An 18,259-nucleotide genomic window follows, 5' to 3' on the forward strand; every position below is an offset into this window, starting at 1 on the left:
ACAGAAACAGCAGACCTGGCATGAGGAAGGGCATTCAACAGGTAAAAAGGGTATGTATATACTGCATGTCTGCATATTTAGAGTACCAAGCTCCAAGATTTTTACGCATTTCATTCCCTTTTTTTGGGGTGAGGCCATGTTGTAGAGAGGGCCTGAAATCCCATGCAAACTCTGGAGATGTTAAAGGGGTTATCCGACCCCTGAAATGCCCCTCCATATGCCCCGGACCCTCACACTGGTTATACTTACCTTATTGGGGGCATTTCAGGGGTTGGATAACCCCTTTAAATGTAAATCTGTGGCAGTGTGGATTTGAACTGAAATTCTGCAACAAACCTGTCATGAGCTGACATGGCCTTAGGCGATCCCGGGCAGCGTCGGGGTAGGAACTGGTGGGGCATGTGTCCTCTCTGGTGGATACTGGGCGGTGCACCCATAAGCCACTGTGCCTTGTCAGGCGTATTTAAAAGGCTAGGGCTGAAAACGGACAGTTTTCTCCATATAGACGCCTAGCTATGGTTCTGTATCCCCCTTTTAATCACTGTCTGAATGGGTTTGTCATGGTTTAAATGCATATTTTAATGTATAATATGAATAGGTAGGGTATTTTTTACTTTTAACTGTGGAGTCATTGTTTTTTTTATTTAATATTATTATTATTATACTTTAATTCATATGCAGCACTCTATTCATTGTGCGTATTTATTTTACTCACTTATATAGCCCTGACACATTCCGTGGCGCTTTACAGATATTATCATTACTCGCTGCCCCCAATGGGGTTCCCAATCTAAGGTGTGGGAGGAAACCCACGCAAACATGGAAACTTCATGCAAATGGTGACTTTGGTCGGATTCGAACCTAGGACCCCAGCGCTGCAAGGCACCAGTGCTAACCATACTGTCCATGTGTATGACAAAAGATCACAAAGGCCCACATCCTAAATCAAGGAGATGCTACCCATGTACGAGACTGCTATGGTAACGGCATGTACTGTACCAAAGCACTTGCCAGTCGTCTATGCACTTACAATCTGGCAGTACAGGCCTGTACGCAGCGTGTACGCGGCGCATGTAGTACTGTGGTAGTCTTGCTGGGCACTTTACCTTGCTCGAGTGATAGCGCTGACCCATTCTTCACAGTCATTGGAATCCTCCGTGCGCAGCTCCAAGGGCTTCTGATTCTCGTGATTAAAGTTGATGATGAAACAATACTGTCAAAAAAGACACAGTCAGCAAAATACTCAAAGTACGCTGCAAACATCCAGAGGCCATGCGCAGGGAATGCCTATCTAATAGAGACAGATACAAAACAAACACATCGAATAATGCTATACGATTAGGAGTGTAATAGGAAACAGCATCAACAGCAACTCCCTAATACAGTACAACTGGAGTCCTTACCTCTATGGCCCCGTTCACATGGGCGAGAATTCCGTGCGGGTGCAATGCATTAGGTGAACGCATTGCACCCGCACTGAATCCGGACCCATTCACTCCAATGGGGCTGTGCACATGAGCGTTGATTTTCACGCATCACTTGTGCGTTGCGTGAAAATCGCAGCATGTTCTATATTGTGCGTTTTTCACGCAACGCAGGCCCCATAGAAGTGAATGGGGCTGCGTGAAAATCGCAAGCATCCGCAAGCAAGTGCGGATGGAGTGCGATTTTCACGCATGGTTGCTAGGAGACGATCGGGATGGTTATAAGGGAAAATAATAGCATTCTGTATTAAGAATGGTAAGTAAATTAGGGATGGAGGGGTTAAAAAAAATAAAATAAAACTCACCTCATCCACTTGTTCGCGCAGCTCGGCTTCTCTTCTTTCTTCTTCTTTAAGGACCTGGGAGTAAAAGGACTTTTGGTGACATCACTGCGCTCATCACATGGACCATGTAATGAGCGCAGTGACGTCACCAAAGGTCCTTTTCCTCCCAGGTCCTGAAAGAAGAAAGACGACGAGCCGGGCTGCGCGAACAAGTGGATGAGGCGAGTTTAATTATTTATTTTTTAACCCTTCCATCCCTAATTTACTCTATAATAAGAATGCTATTATTTTCCCTTATAACCATTGTTTAAGGGAAAATAATAAAATCTACACAACACCGATCCCAAACCCGAACTTCTGTGAAGAAGTCCGGGTTCGGGTCTGGGTACCAAACATGCTGATTTTTCTCACGCGCGCGCAAAACGCATTATAAAGAGGCCTATGGAAAACTAGTAATTGGCTCCCAAAATGTCATCCCAAACTAAGACATAATGAAGATTAAAAAAATAGGCAGATAACTAAGATAGATAAAGCAATTCCTTACATATACCAGTCAGAAATAGCTGGGAGTTCCTTGAATCATGACTAAACAAGAGGTCATCTGTTTGGTAGCCCTCTATAGGTCTACAGGCAGTTATAAGCAGCAGCCTGCATTCAACTTAAAGGCGAGCAAGCAAGTTAGGGCCTCTTGCACACGAAGGTGTGCGCCCCGTGGTCGTGCTGCGGCCTGCAAAATGCGGGCTGCAATGCACGAGCACAGTCCGTGGGGCAGCCGCAGCGGATCGCGGACCCATTCACTTTAATGGGTCCGCGATCTGGCCGTTCCGCAAAAAGATAGGACATGTTCTATCTTTTTGCGGAACGGAAGTACGGGATGAAACCCCACGGAAGCACTCCGTAGTGCTTCCGTAGGGTTCCGTTCCGCATCTCCGGATTTGCAGACCCATTGAAGTGAATGGGTCCGCATCCGTGATGCGGAATGCCTACGGAACGGCACCCGTGTATTGCGGATCCGCAATACGGCAACAGGGGCGCACACGTTCGTGTGCAAGAGGCCTAAGGATGATACTCTCTACATGGTATTTTATGAATATTCCTGATGCTAAAAGGGGCAAATCTGACGCACATTCTAAAATTGTCTCAATATGCTCTTTAGGCTCCATTCACACGTCCGCAAAATGGGTCCGCATCCGTTCCACAATTTTGCGGAACGGGTGCGGACCCATTCATTCTCTACGGGGACGGAATGGATGCGGACAGCACACAGAATAGGCATTTCTATAGGGGTGCCAGGCGGGTGTGTTGTGGATCCGCAATTTGCGGGTCCGCAACACAGCACGGACGTGTGAATGCAGCCTTAACGTGGAGTTATAAGTGTAGAGCTATGCCATCTCCTTAGTTCAGCATAGTTGTTGTATGATGGCAGATGGCTCTCGCTCAGCAACTTGGCACTTCTGCCCTGTCTCAGTTAGGATGCTCTACAGAAGGAGGTTTGCTTTCACTGGACTGGTATTGCCGTGTTTGTCAGCACAGTTTTTCATTTTCAATATAAATCTTTGCATCACTGACAGCAATAGAGGTAATGGGTTTTAAAGGTTATGGACCCATTACCATTAAAGAGCTTTTCTGAGATTCTTATATTGATGACCACTCCTCAAGATAGATCATCAATATCAGTTCGGCAGAGGTCTGACACCCGGCACCCCCACGATCAGCTGTTTGAGGAGGCCATGGCACTCCGGTGAGCGCTGCGGCCTCCTCGCAGCTTACTAAGCACAACGCCGTCCATTGAACAGTGGCAGTGCTTGGTATTGCAGCTCACTCCCATTCACTTGAATGATACTGCGCTGTGCCTAGGCCATGTGACCAATGAACATGACATCACTAGCCTAGAAAAAGGTAGAGAGTACTGTGGCCTCTTCAAACAGCTGATTGGCAGGGATGCCAGGAGTCGGACCCCTGTCAATCTGATGGTGATGACCAATCTTGAGGATGTGTCATTATTATCAAAATCTTGGACAACATATTTAACTACTATGGCCATTATACACTTGATGAGGAACAGCTATCAAATGCATTTTTGTCTTTTGCTGCTCTTTCACTACAAGTGTTGTGTCTGACTACAGCCCTTCACACGGGCGAGTTTTCAGCGCGGGTGCAATGTGTGACGTGAATGCATTGCACCCGCACTGAATCCTGACCCATTCATTTCAATGGGGCTGTGTACATGAGCGATGTTTTTCACAAATCACTTGCGTTTTGCGTGAAAATCGCAGCATGTTCTATAATCTGCGTTTTTCACCAACGCAGGCCCCATAAAAGTAAATGGGGCTGCGTGATAATCGTAAGCATCCGCAAGCAAGTGCAGATGCTATGCGATATTCACGGATGGTTGCTAAGATGATGATGTTATTAAATAGGGATGAGGTCCATTCACTTTATTATTTTCCATTATAACATGGTTATAATGGAAAATTATAGCATTCTTTAATACAGAATGCTAGTATAATGTCCCTTGAAGTTAAAAAATAATAAAAAATTACTCACCTTATCCACTTGATCGCGCAGCCGTTATCGTCTTCTATCTTCTTCTTGCAGGACATTTTACTATGCATTCTGTATTAAGAATGCTATTATTTTCCCTTATAACCATGTTATAATGGAAAATAATAAAATCTACAGAACACCTAACCCAAACCCGAACTTCAGTGAAGAAGTCCGGGTTCGGGTCTGGGTACCACATTCAGTTTTTTATCACGCACGTGCAAAACGCATTAAAACTATTTGCACATGCGCGAAACAACGCAATCGCAGACAAAACTGAATGAAATTGCGTGCGTTTCCCGCAACGCATCCGGACCAAATCCGTGACGCCCACGTGCAAGGGGCCCTCTTGCAAATAGGCCCATGGCCAATACCCTGGCATATACCCACCCCTGCTATCCATTTTTCTTCTTTTACTCCACATGTGACATCACCTTTCCCTACAATTTCCTGCCATCTGCATCTCAGTCCCCACTAAGTAAGGCCTCTTTCACACTTGCGTTGTTGGGATCCGGCGTGCACTTCCGTTGCCGGAGGTGCCCGCCGGATCCGGAAAAACGCAAGTGTACTGAAAGCATTTGAAGACGGAACCGTCTTCCAAATGCGTTCAGTGTTACTATGGCACCCAGGACGCTATTAAAGTCCTGGTTGCCATAGTAGGAGCGGGGAGCGGGGGAGCGGTATACTTACAGTCCGTGCGGCTCCCCGGGCGCTCCAGAATGACGTCAGAGCGCCCCATGCGCATGGATGACGTGATCCATGCGATCACATGATCCATGCGCTTGGGGCGCCCTGACGTCACTCTGGAGCGCCCGGGGAGCCGCACGGACGGTAAGTATACTGCTCCCCCGCTCCCCGCTACACTTTACCATGGCTGCCAGGACTTTAGCGTCCCGGCAGCCATGGTAACCACTCTGAAAAAGCTAAATGTCGGCTCCGGCAATGCGCCGAAACGACGTTTAGCTTAAGGCCGGATCCGGATCAATGCCTTTCAATGGGCATTAATTCCGGATCCGGCCTTGCGGCAAGTGTTCCGGATTTTTGGCCGGAGCAAAAAGCGCAGCATGCTGCGGTATTTTCTCCGGCCAAAAAACGTTCCGTTCCGGAACTGAAGACATCCTGATGCATCCTGAACGGATTTCTCTCCATTCAGAATGCATTAGGATAAAACTGATCAGGATTCTTCCGGCATAGAGCCCCGACGACGGAACTCTATGCCGGAAGACAAGAACGCAGGTGTGAAAGAGCCCTAAGGCCTCTTTAAATCGAGCGTGACGGATTAGGTCCGGATGCGTTCAGTGAAACTCGCACCATTTTGCAAGCAAGTTCAGTCAGTTTGGTCTGCGATTGCGTTCAGTTTTTTCCGCGTGGGTGCAATGCGTTTTGATGCGTTTTTAATGCGCATGATAAAAAACTGAAGGTTTACAAACAACATCTCTTAGCAACCATCAGTGAAAAACGCATCGCACCCGCACTCACTTCTATGGGGCCAGGGCTGCGTGAAAAACGCAGAAGATAGAAAATGCTGCATTTTTCACGCAATGCAGAACTGATGCGTGAAAAAAAAAAAGCGCTCATGTACACAGACCCATTAAAATGAATGGGTCAGGATTCAGTGCGGGTGCTATGCGTTAACATCACGCATTGCACCCGCGCGGAAAACTCGCTCGTGTGAAAGGGGCCTAAACCACACATGGAAAGGTCACTGCCTCCAAAAACATCAGCTCACTCTTTTTAGGGTCCATTCACACGTCCGTTGTTTCTTTCCTGATCTGTTCCGTTTTTTGCGGAACAGATCTGGACCAGATCTGGACCCATTCATTTTCAATGGGTCCTGAAAAAAAAAATCAGACATTGAGCTGTCCGTTTTTTTTCAGGACCCATTGAAAATGAATGGGTCCAGATCTGTTCCGCAAAAAACGGAACAGATCAGGAAAGAAACAACGGACGTGTGAATGGACCCTTAGGCTGCATTCACACGTCCGTGGTGTGTTGCGGACCCGCAAAGTGCGGGTCCGCAACACACCAGCCCGGCACCCCCATTGAAATGCCTATTCTTGTCCGCAAGCTGCGGACAAGAATAGGACATGCTCTATCTTTTTGCGGAGCTGCGGACCCAAAATCGAGGCCGTGCTCCGCAATTGCGGCTGCAGACAGCACACTGTGTGCTGTCCGCATCCATTCCGTCCCCATAGAGAATGAATGGGTCCGCACCCATTCCGCAAAATTGCGGAAAGGATGCGGACCCATTTTGCGGACGTGTGAATGGAGCCTTAGGCCAGCGATGTTTTACTATGCATTCTGTATTCAGAATGCTATTATTTTCCCTTATAACCATGTTATAAGGGAAAATAATACAATCTACAGAACACCGATCCCAAGCCCGAACTTCTGTGAAGAAGTTCGGGTTTGGGTACCAAACATGCTTGATTTTTCTCACGCGAGTGCAAAACGTATTACAATGTTTTGCACTCGCGCGGAAAAATCGCGGGTGTTCCCGCAACGCACCCGCACATTTTCCTGCAACGCCCGTGTGAAAGAGGCCTTAGGCCTCATGCACACGACCGTTGTTGTGTTCCGTGTCCGTTTTCTGCGGACCCATTGACTTTCAATGGGTCCGTTGAAAACTCAGAAAATGTACCGTTTGTCATCCGCGTCCGTGATCCGTGTTTCCAGCCCGTCAAAAAAATATGACCTGTCCTATTTTTTTCACGGACAACGGTTCGCAGACCCATTCAAGTCAATGGGTCCGTGAAAAAACACGGAGGCACACAAGATTGTCATCCGCGTCCGTGTCAGTTTTTTTCCTATCATTTTCAAGGCAAACTTGACTTAGATTTTTTTTGCACTTTTCATGTCTGGTGATCCTCCAAAAATCAAGGAAGACACACGGAAACGGATCACGGAACAACGGAACCCCATTTTGCGGACCGTGAAAAAATACTGTCGTGTGCATGAGGCCTTATCCTGCTGCTGGGAACATTTTAATGTGGTTACTGGATACAAGTTGTATTAGGCAGCGATAGAAATTACAATGTGCCTCTCTCAACTTATCAGGGCCTGACCCATGTCCTGCAGATCTGGTCATCAATGTGGGTGCCAAATCTGAGTGGTTTTTATGTGTCTCCTTAAGAAAACAGGTGGCTGGAAAACACTCACCTTGCACATTTTCTGCAGGAAACAACAGCATTCATTTTAGAGCGTTAAAGTGTAACTGTCCTTTTTTTTATTATTTTGTAATGCGTAGGGGTAGTGATACTAAACATTTTTGTAATATACTTTAATTACTGAAATCTTACATTTCTATTAGAAAAATAGCTGTAAAGTGGCCCATTTTGAGCCTTTTTGAAAGCCGCCGGACTAAAAAGTCCTGCATGTCCGACTTTTTAGTCCTGGCGGCTTTCGCCGTTCACCGCCGTGCTGCGCCGATGCTCCGCCCCCGTCCCCATTATAGTCAATGAGGACGGAGTGGCGGTCCGGTGGCACGGCGAAATAGTGGAAGGACGGATTCGACATGGTGAACAACATGTCGGATCCGTCCTGCTGCAAGTGTGAAAGTAGCCTTAGCAACGCTCCTCTGTCTTCTGTTTACATAACAGTCAGTGTTGAGCAGGTCTCCACTGTTATGTAAACAGAAGACAGAGGAGCGTTGCTAAGGCTCAAAATGGGCCACTTTACAGCTATTTTTCTAATAGAAATGTAAGATTTCAGTAATTAAAGTAGATTACAAAAATGGTTTGTATCATTGCCCCTGCACATTACAAAAAAAAAGAAAAACAGTTACACTTTAAGGAATTAATGATTAAACCAAGAAATGTTTGTTATTTTCCTTCCTACCCAAATGATATCTGAGCAGATACAAATCTTAGATGTGAATCCTGGGCGAAGTCCATACACATTACCTTGATCTGAATAGCAGATGGCATGTAAGATTAATCTTCAAATTACTAAAATGTGTATATGCAGTTTTATGCTGACCCACTTCAAACAAGGTCCACATGGACTAACAAAAGATGAAGAAAGATATTAATTAAGGGGCTGAGACATCAGACTAATGTGCCTTTAAAATGCAGTGAAATTTCCATCTGTCAATAATGAAAAAGTAGAGATCAGCAAAAATAAGACCTCTGCCTGACAAAGCTATCAAATCAATGATTTCCAAACACCGCATGCATATAAATCACTTCTACTTGTTGCTTGTTGTCTGGATGCTTGCAACACTGGGGCCACGCTCCCTGTGTTCTGTGACAATATGAGATCCAGTGGGTATCACCTTTGTAATCTATTTTATTAGAAAGAAAAGCTAACATCAAAATAACAGCCCTCCAAAAACTAAGAGTAGGAGTATTAATCTGTCAGAATCTAATATGAATATCCTCTCCCTTACATACTATTTTGCAGCTTACGGTATATATAATAACTATTATATTGGGTAAATACTTCGATTCACTTATCTTTTGTACTGGTCCTAATTTACAGCCTGTATAATACTTAACAGCTGCAGTCACAACTCTTAGCCTTACAACAAATTACTGTGACTGTCTCATTCATATGAATGGACTTTGCAGAAATCCATGTATGTACATTCTTAGGCCTCATGCACACGACCGTTGTGTGCACCCGTGGCCGTTGTGCCGTTTTCCGTTTTTTTTCGCGGACCTATTGACTTTCAATGGGTCCGTGGAAAAAACGGAAAATGCACCGTTTGGCAGCCGCATCCGTGAGCCGTGTTTCCTGGCCGTGAAAAAAATATGACCTGTCCTATTTTTTTCACGGCCAACGGTTCACGGACCCATTCAAGTCAATGGGTCCGTGAAAGAACACGGATGCACACAAGATTGGCATCCGTGTCCGTGAGCCGTGGCCGTAGGTTAGTTTTTATACAGACGGATCCGAAGATCCGTCGGCATAAAAGCTTTTTCAAAGCTGAGTTTTCGTGAAAACTCAGAACCGACAGTATATTGTAACACAGAAGCGTTCCCATGGTGATGGGGACGCTTCTAGTTAGAATACACTACAAACTGTGTACAAGACTGCCCCCTGCTGCCTGGCAGCACCCGATCTCTTACAGGGGGCCGTGATCAGCACAATTAACCCCTTCAGGTGCGGCACCTGAAAGGGTTAATTGTACTATCATATCCCCCTGTAAGAGATCAGGGCTGCCAGGCAGCAGGGGGCAGACCCTCCCCCCCTCCCCAGTTTGAATATAATTGATGGCCAGTGCGGCCTCCCCCCCCCCCCCCTCTATTGTAATAATTAGTTGGTGGCACAGTGTGCGCCCCCCCCCCTCCCTCTATTTTAATAATTCGTTGGTGGCACAGTGTGCGCCCCCCCCCCCCTCCCTCCCTCTATTGTAATAATTCGTTGGTGGCACAGTGTGCGCCCCCCATCGGCCCCCCCTCCCTCTATAGCATTAACAACATTGGTGGCCAGTGTGCGGCCTCCCATCTCCCCCTTCCCCCCCCCCCCCCCCATCATTGGTGGCAGCGGAGTTCCGATCGGAGTCCCAGTTTAATCGCTGGGGCTCCAATCGGTAACCATGGCAACCGGGACGCTACTACAGTCCTGGTTGCCATGGTTACTTAGCAATAGTACAATAGTAGAAGATTCATACTTACCTGCTGCTGCGATGTTCGTGTCCGGCCGGGAGCTCCACCTACTGGTAAGTGACAGCCTCAGGTCTGTGCGGCGCATTGCTAAACGAACCGTCACTTACCAGTAGGAGGAGCTCCCGGCCGGACACGAACATCGCAGCTCCCAGGTAAGTATGAATCTTTAACTATTGTACTATTGCTAGTAACCCGCTGCCACCAATGATCGGGGGGGGGGGGGGGGGGGGGTAGGAGGCCGCACACTGGCCACCAATGTTGTTAATGCTATGGAGGGAGGGGGGGCCGATGGGGGGCGCACACTGGCCACCAACGATTTATTACAATAGAGGGAGGAAGGGGGGGGGCGCACACTGGCCACCAACGATTTATTACAATAGAGGGAGGAAGGGGGGGGGGGCGCACACTGTGCCACCAACGATTTATTACAATAGAGGGAGGAAGGGGTGGGCGGGGGGGCGCACACTGTGCCACCAACGATTTATTACAATAGAGGGAGGAAGGGCCACCAATGATATTCAAACTGGGGAGGGGGGGGGTCTGCCCCCTGCTGCCTGGCAGCCCTGATCTCTTACAGGGGGATATGATAGTACAATACCCCTTCAGGTGCGGCACTTGAGGGGTTAATTGTGCTGATCACGGCCCCCTGTAAGAGATCGGATGCTGCTAGGCAGCAGGGGGCAGTCATCTACACAGTTTGTAGTATATTCTAACTAGAAGCGTCCCCATCACCATGGGAACGCCTCTGTGTTAGAATATACTGTCGGAAATGAGGTTTCACGATCTAACTCATATCCGACAGTATATTCTAACATAGAGGCGTTCCCATGGTGATGGGGACGCTTCAAGTTAAAATATACCATCGGATTGGAGAAAACTCCCATCCTATGGTATATTAACTCCTGACTTTACATTGAAAGTCAATGGGGACGGATCCGTTTGAAATGGCACCATATTGTGTCAACGTCAAACGGATCCGTCCCCATTGACTTGCATTGTAATTCAGGACGGATCCGTTTGGCTCCGCACGGCCAGGCGGACACCAAAACGACTTTTTTTTCATGTCCGTGGATCCTCCAAAAATCAAGGAAGACCCACGGACGAAAAAACGGTCACGGATCACGGGAAAACGGAACCCCGTTTTGCGGACCGCAAAAAAATACGGTCGTGTGCATGAGGCCTTAGGATCGGTGGGGGTCCCAGTGGTCAGACCCCAGCGATCAGGAAGTTATGCTCTATCCTATGGATAGAGGATAACTTTAATTCTTGGCACACCCCTTCAAACGGGTTTTTGACTCTTCCAGATACTGTAGGTTATCATTCCGGAGAATGTTGATGCAAACCGGAAAACCCCTCTAAGGAGAAAGTTTATGAGTAAATAGCTCTTAATACTACTCACAGGGGCGTAGCTATAGGGTGTGCAGAGGTAGCAGTCGCTACCGGCCCAGAAGCCTGAGGGGGCCCAAAGACCCTTTTGGTGCATAAGAAGAAGACACATTATAGAAAGTGCATGCTGGTCAAGTTACAACTCTGGCTGGAGGGAAGGAGCTAGGTCAAGAATTCGGGGGGGGGGGGGGGGGGGGGGGGGGTGACGGGGTGACGTTTCAACTTTTGCCTCAGCCTTTAGCTATGCCCTACTATTCATATGTAGATTTAAAGACTCTGGAAGTTGTCAGAACAAAGTATTAACCTCATCACGAATAGTTCCATACATTTACAGCGCAAGTTGGAACTTTAAAGATGGCTGAGTGTGCGCTATAGAAGGGGATGAAAAAAAAATTATTTGAAAAAACAAACAAAAGAAAACCCGCCATTAACCCCTTTAGGACCCTGCCATTTTTCACCTTAAGGACCAGGCCATTTTTGCAAATCTGACATGTGTCACTTTAAGTGGTGATAACTTTAAAACTCTTTTTTTTATCCAGGCCGTTCTGGAGACTGTTTTCTCATCACATATTGGACTTCACATTTGAGTCAAAATATTTCATTTTTATTTATAAAAAAATACTAAATTTACCCCAATTTTTTTAAAAACAAACACAATTTTCTAAATTTTAATTTCTCTGCTTTTAAAACAGATAGTGATACCTCCTAAAATAGTTATTACTTTACATTTCCCATATGTCTACTTCATGTTTGGATCATTTTGTAAATGACATTTTCTTTTTTTTGGGACCTTAGAAGGCTTAAGCCCCTTTTACACAAGCGAGTATTCCGCGCGGATGCAATGCGTGATGCGAACGCATTGCGGCCGGACGGAATCCGGACCCATTCATTTCAATGGGGCTGTGTACATGAGAGTTGGTTTTCACGCATCACTTGTGCGTTGCGTGAAAATCGCAGCATTTTCTATATTCTGCATTTTTCACGGAACGCTGGCCCCATAGAAGTGAATGGGGCTGCGTGAAAATCACATCACATCTGCAAGCAAGTGCGGATGCGATGCATTTTTCACGGATGGTTGCTAAGAGATGTTGTTTCTGAAAGCCATAGTTTTTTGGATGACTGTCTTATGCAGCGGCTCATTTTTTTCAGCATGAGATGACGGTTTGATTGGTATGATTTTGGGGTTCGTATGACTTTTTGATCGGTTGGTATTACACTTTTTGTGATGTAAGGTGACAAAAAAATTGCTTATTTGCCACACTTTATTTTATTTTTTTACGGTGTTCACCTTAAGGGGTTTAGGTCATGTGATATTTTTATACAGCAGGTTCTTACAGACATGGCAATACCTAATATACAGGTGAAACTCGAACAATTAGAATATTGTGCAAAGTTCATTTATTTCAGTAATGCAAAAAGGTGAAACTAACATATGAGAGACTCATTACATGCAAAGCGAGATATTTCAAGACTTTATTTGTTATAATTTGTATGATTATGGCTTACAGCTTATGAAACCCCAAAGGCACAATCTCAGGTGTCCTTTGCTCAGGGGGTACGGATTAATTAGCTGACTAGAGTGTGACACTTTGAGCCTAGAATATTGAACCTTTTCACCAAATTCTGAGGCCTCATGCACACGACAGTATTTTTTCACGGTCCGCAAAACGGGGTTCCGTTGTTCCGTGATCCGTTTTTGTTTCAGTGTGTCTTCCTTGATTTTTGGAGGATCACCAGACATGAAGGAAAGTGGAAAAAAATCTAAGTCAAGTTTGCCTTGCAAATGATAGGAAAAAAACGGACGCGGATGACAATCTTGTGTGCCTCCGTGTTTTTTCACGGACCCATTGACTTGAATGGGTCCGCGAACCGTTGTCCAAGAAAAAAAATAGGACAGGTCCTATTTTTTTGACGGACTGGAAACACGGATCACGGACGCGGATGACAAACGGTGCATTATCCGAGTTTTCAACGGACCCATTGAAAGTCAATGGGTCCGCAGAAAATCACGGAAAACGGAACAACGGACACGGAACACAACAACGGTCGTTTGCATGAGGCCTAATTTTAAGCTGCATTAATGCAATTCCTTTTAATTTGCATTACTGAAATAAATGGACTTTTGCACGATATTCAAATTTTTTGAGTTTCATCTGTATACTTTATATTTATTTATTTAAGTTTTACACAATAACAGCATTTAAAAAAAAAAAAAATAATCATGTTTTAGTGTCCCCATAGTCTGAGAGCCACAGTTTTTTTTATTTTTGTGGCGATTGTCTTAGGTAGGGGCTCATTTTTTACGGGATGAGTTGATGGTTAGATTGGTACTATTTTGGGGGGCATACGCCTCTTTGATCGATTGGTGTTGCACTTTTAGTGATTTAAGGTGACAATTTTTTTTTTTTTAGCACACTTTTTATTTTTGACGGTGTTCACCTGAGGGGTTATCTCATGTGATATTGTTATAGAGCCGGTCGATACGGACGCGGTGATACCTAATATGTCTACTTTTGGGAAAAGGACGCTTTTTTTTTTTTTACTTGAAACTTTTAATTTTTTGTAAAACTTTATTTTTTAACTTTATTTTTTGTCTCACTCTTGGACTTCAATTTTTGGGGGTCTGATCCCCTTTACAATGCATCACAATACTTCTGTATTGTGATGCATTGGCTGTAAGTGTATTACAGACTGTAATACACTTCAGCCAGCTTTCCTGTGAGATCCAGGGGGCTGGATCTCACAGGCTGTCACAGAAGGCATCGGGCTGCCTTCCCTGCCATTGGGTCCCTGTCACAGCAGCGGATCCTGCACGTGCCTCGGTCAGCGCTGACCGCAGCAGTGTGAGGGTTAATGCGCCGGCGCATATAGCAGGGGTCCGGCTATCAGTGACTGCTGGACCCCTGCCACTGATCGGGCGGGCGCAGCTCCTGCACCCGTCCGATCAGCCCGCCGTACATGTACGGGTTAATTCAACATGCTGTGTTTTTGTTTTGTTTTTTAACACCAGGCACACAAAAAACTCCACCAAGCTAATAAAAAAATAAAAAAAAGCAAAATCCCACAGATTTTCAGCCAACCTGTTTTTTGAACAAAAAATGCAGGTGCAAAAAAACAACAGTGCAGAAAAATGCCACTAAAAACTGTGTGAATCCACACTAAAGAACACTAATGACAGCTTTGCCCAAGCCTGAGATGACTGATAAAGGTAACAATATACGGTAGTCAAAAGCAAATGGAAATAACTGGTTTCTGTAACAATCACAGTTGGCCAGGGCTACAAGGAGACTTTGCCCATGTGGCATGAAGATTGCCATTATCATTGAGACATTGCAAGTAATAACTGTGAATTTGTTCTTGTTCTGACACATGATTGAGCGCATCTACAACACAAAAAAAATCCTGATTTTTTTGGTTGCAAGCAACTTTGCCAGTACAGACTTCAATGCAAGTCTTGTGTCACTTGCGATGTCTGAGTTTTTGTTTACTGTTAAATCCACCATAAAATACTCAAAAAACTGAAAGTGAAAGTTAAAAGGGTGTGGGCACCTGCACCCTAGAAAAATATGGTGTACCAATATGCCTTAGACTTTCCCCGCCATTCATCAGCGCAGGGCGCACTATGGCCGACACAGGCAGAGCACTGAATATAGGCAGACTATTATAGCTAAATGATAAAGTACATGGAAGATATAATGTATTGGTATTCAGGTTAAACTGCCGTGTTGGCACTTTGCGATAAATATGTGGGTTTTGGGTTGCAGTTTGGGCACTTGGTCTGTAAAAGGTTCGCCATCGCTGTGATAGGATAACTGTCAAAATTTATCATACTGCAGAAGATAAAAAAAATAGTCCTCAGGGATCCAGATAGGGTGATCTGTCACAAAGACCGGGACCGTTGAATGGTGTGTTTTCTTCCTGGTGTTTGAGTTCGCAATATCGCGGATTAGGTTGATAGATTACTGGGAGGGGCTGCCCGTCATAGTCCACATTGGAACCAATGATAAAGTTATAGGTAGGTGGAGGGTCCTTATTTTTTTTTCTCGCATTCTCAGGGCAAGGACCACTGCCACACCTGAAAGGCAGCAGGAGATTAACAAGTGGCTCAAGAACTGGTGTAGTAAGGAGGGGTTTGGGTTCCTGGAGAACTGGGCCGACTTCTCTGTCGGATACAGGCTCTATCCTAGGGATGGGCTGCACCTCAAAGGGGAAGGGGCAGCTGTTTTGGGGGAGAAGATGGCTAGAAGGTTGGAAGAGTGTTTAAACTAGGGACTGGTGGGGAGGGTAATTAAGTTATAGAATGGGAAGATAGTGCAGATAGACACCGGGGGCAAGGTAATGGAACTGGGGGAGGAATGGGAAAGGGAGGGATTAGAACAGTTCAGAAGGAAAAGTGTAGGGTAAAAAATATCCAAAAACCTCTTTGTCGTATGTTTACTAATGCTAGAAATCTGACTAAGGGCTCTTTCACACTTGCGTTCTTGTCTTCCGGCATAGAGTTCCGTCATCGGGGCTCTATGCCGGAAGAATCCTGATCAGGATTATCCTAATGCATTCTGAATGGAGAGAAATCCGTTCAGGATGCATCAGGATGTCTTCAGTTCAGGACCGGAACGTTTTTTGGCCGGAGAAAATACCGCAGCATGCTGCGCTTTTTGCTCCGGCCAAAAATCCGGAACACTTGCCGCAAGGCCGGATCCGGAATTAATGCCCATTGAAAGGCATTGATCCGGATCCGGCCTTAAGCTAAACGTCGTTTCGGCGCATTGCCGGAGCCGACATTTAGCTTTTTCAGAGTGGTTACCATGGCTGCCGGGACGCTAAAGTCCTGGCAGCCATGGTAAAGTGTAGTGGGGAGCGGGGGAGCAGTATACTTACCGTCCGTGCGGCTCCCCGGGCGCTCCAGAGTGACGTCAGGGCGCCCCAAGCGCATGGATCATGTGATCGCATGGATCACGTCATCCATGCGCATGGGGCGCTCTGACGTCACTCTGGAGCGCCCGGGGAGCCGCACGGACGGTAAGTATACTGCTCCCCCGCTCCCCACTACACTTTACCATGGCTGCCAGGACTTTAATAGCGTCCTGGGTGCCATAGTAACACTGAACGCATTTGGAAGACGGTTCCGTCTTCAAATGCTTTCAGTACACTTGCGTTTTTCCGGATCCGGCGTGTTATTCCGGCAAGTGGAGTACACGCCGGATCCGGACAACGCAAGTGTGAAAGAGGCCTAATAAAACTGGTGAACTGGAATTAATAACGTCTGAAGAGGACTCGGGCATAGTGAGAATAACTTGAGACATGGCTGGATGATAGTATTAGGCGCAGGAGCAGTGAGTAAAAGACAGCAGCAGGCGAGCGTCCTTCACTCACTGCGCCTAATACTAAAATTGACGGCGCAGGCAAAGGATTTGCTGAGCACAGAGGAGACCGAGGATGTCAATCACTTTTACACGGGATTGCCAAATGGTGGGAGGACGGAGCCTCTAGGTGCTGCAGCGACGCCCCACTAGCACCTAGAGGCTCATTTGCATATTATAAAAGTCATTATTTAGTGTGAAAAGCGTCAGGCAGGGAGATATACGTCATACAGTTATGTTCTGCTGACATTAGCACATCGCTAATGTCAGCCAGTTACATAATGATTTTTCTGATGACAGAAACCCTTTAAGGAACAAGAAAAAACCAATGTGGATAAATAGAATTGTAAAGAAAGCAATAAATGACAAAAAAAAAGCATTTAAAATCACTAAAACAGGAGGGTAGCGAGGAAAACTATGTACAACATAGTAAAACATGTAAAACATGTAAAACACAAATAAAAGCAGCCAAACTGGAGACAGAGAGATTCATTGACAAAGAGAGTAAAACTATCTCTAAAATGTTCTTCAATTATATAAATGGTAAAAAGTTTTAACCTGAAACACTTTACAGAGTGATGAGGGGGGAAGTTGTAGAGCGCGATGAGGAGAATGCTAATCTATTAAATATTTTTTTTCTCCACTGTATTCACTGAGGAAAATAAACTTTACTTATACTGACATACGCCTAAATTAGGCATATTTCAGATGCAGATGGCGGCACAATTGTTAGTTGCGCTGCTATCTGCGACTTCGCCCTGCTGACTCCTGGCCTAAAATTGTGGGTGTGGCGTGGGCGGGTACGAGCAGCCAGGTCCGTCTCATTCATCATGTTCTACGCCTGGTTTAGGCATAGAAAATGGTCTAAATGTTTGACAGCTCGGACGCTGTCTTACATTTAGAACTGGCGCTTTATAACTCAGGGGGGTCCACCGCCAGCAAAGGGCCTTTATTAAGACTGTCGTCTATAACGCCGGACTTAATAAATGTGCCCCTATGTTACTATGCTAAATTCTCTGAATACTAAGATACCCCAAGGAAAAATTGCTAATTTAGCTTAGACATCACTGAGGGCAATTTCCTAAAACGTAACTTTTAATCTACATACAATAAAAAAATAAAAAATTTATCAAGCAGCCAAAAAGCTGAATATGATACCTATAGTACAAAAAACTGCAAGACAATGGACGGTTAGCAAAAGTCAGGGGTACGATACGGGTGGGACAATTCATCCAGATATACAGTACTGATCAAAAGTTTAAGACCACTTGAAAAATGGCAAAAAAATCATATTTTACATTGTTGGATCTTAACAAGGTTCCAAGTAGAGCTTCAACATGCAACAAGAAGAAATGAGAGTGAGACAAAACATTTTTTGAGCATTCATAAACTGAAGCAGGCTGTTTTTCAACTGATCCAAATTTTAGGACCACATGCCTTTAAAAGGCCAAAACTGTGCAAAGATGTGGATTCATTGTCATTTTTTGTCAGGTAGTCACACGCTGTGATGGCAAAGGCAAAAAAACTCTCCCTTTTTGAACGTGGTCGGGTTTTGAACTGCATAAGCAGGGTCTCTCACAGCGCGCCATCGC

The 18,259-nt window shown here is 45.5% G+C and overlaps 1 protein-coding gene across 1 annotated transcript in view; it reads right to left on the reverse strand.

Moving 5' to 3' along the window:
* Window positions 1-18,259, reverse strand: part of RASGRF1 (Ras protein specific guanine nucleotide releasing factor 1) — a 96,249-nt gene that overhangs the window by 68,981 nt on the left and 9,009 nt on the right. The window contains exon 2 of the mRNA XM_040414372.1: window positions 1,107-1,213. Coding sequence (XP_040270306.1) covers window positions 1,107-1,213 — 107 coding nt within the window. The remainder of the gene's footprint in view (window positions 1-1,106; window positions 1,214-18,259) is intronic.

This window comes from Bufo bufo, chromosome 1 (assembly GCF_905171765.1).
Source record: "Bufo bufo chromosome 1, aBufBuf1.1, whole genome shotgun sequence".
Classification (NCBI taxonomy): Eukaryota; Metazoa; Chordata; class Amphibia; order Anura; family Bufonidae; genus Bufo; species Bufo bufo.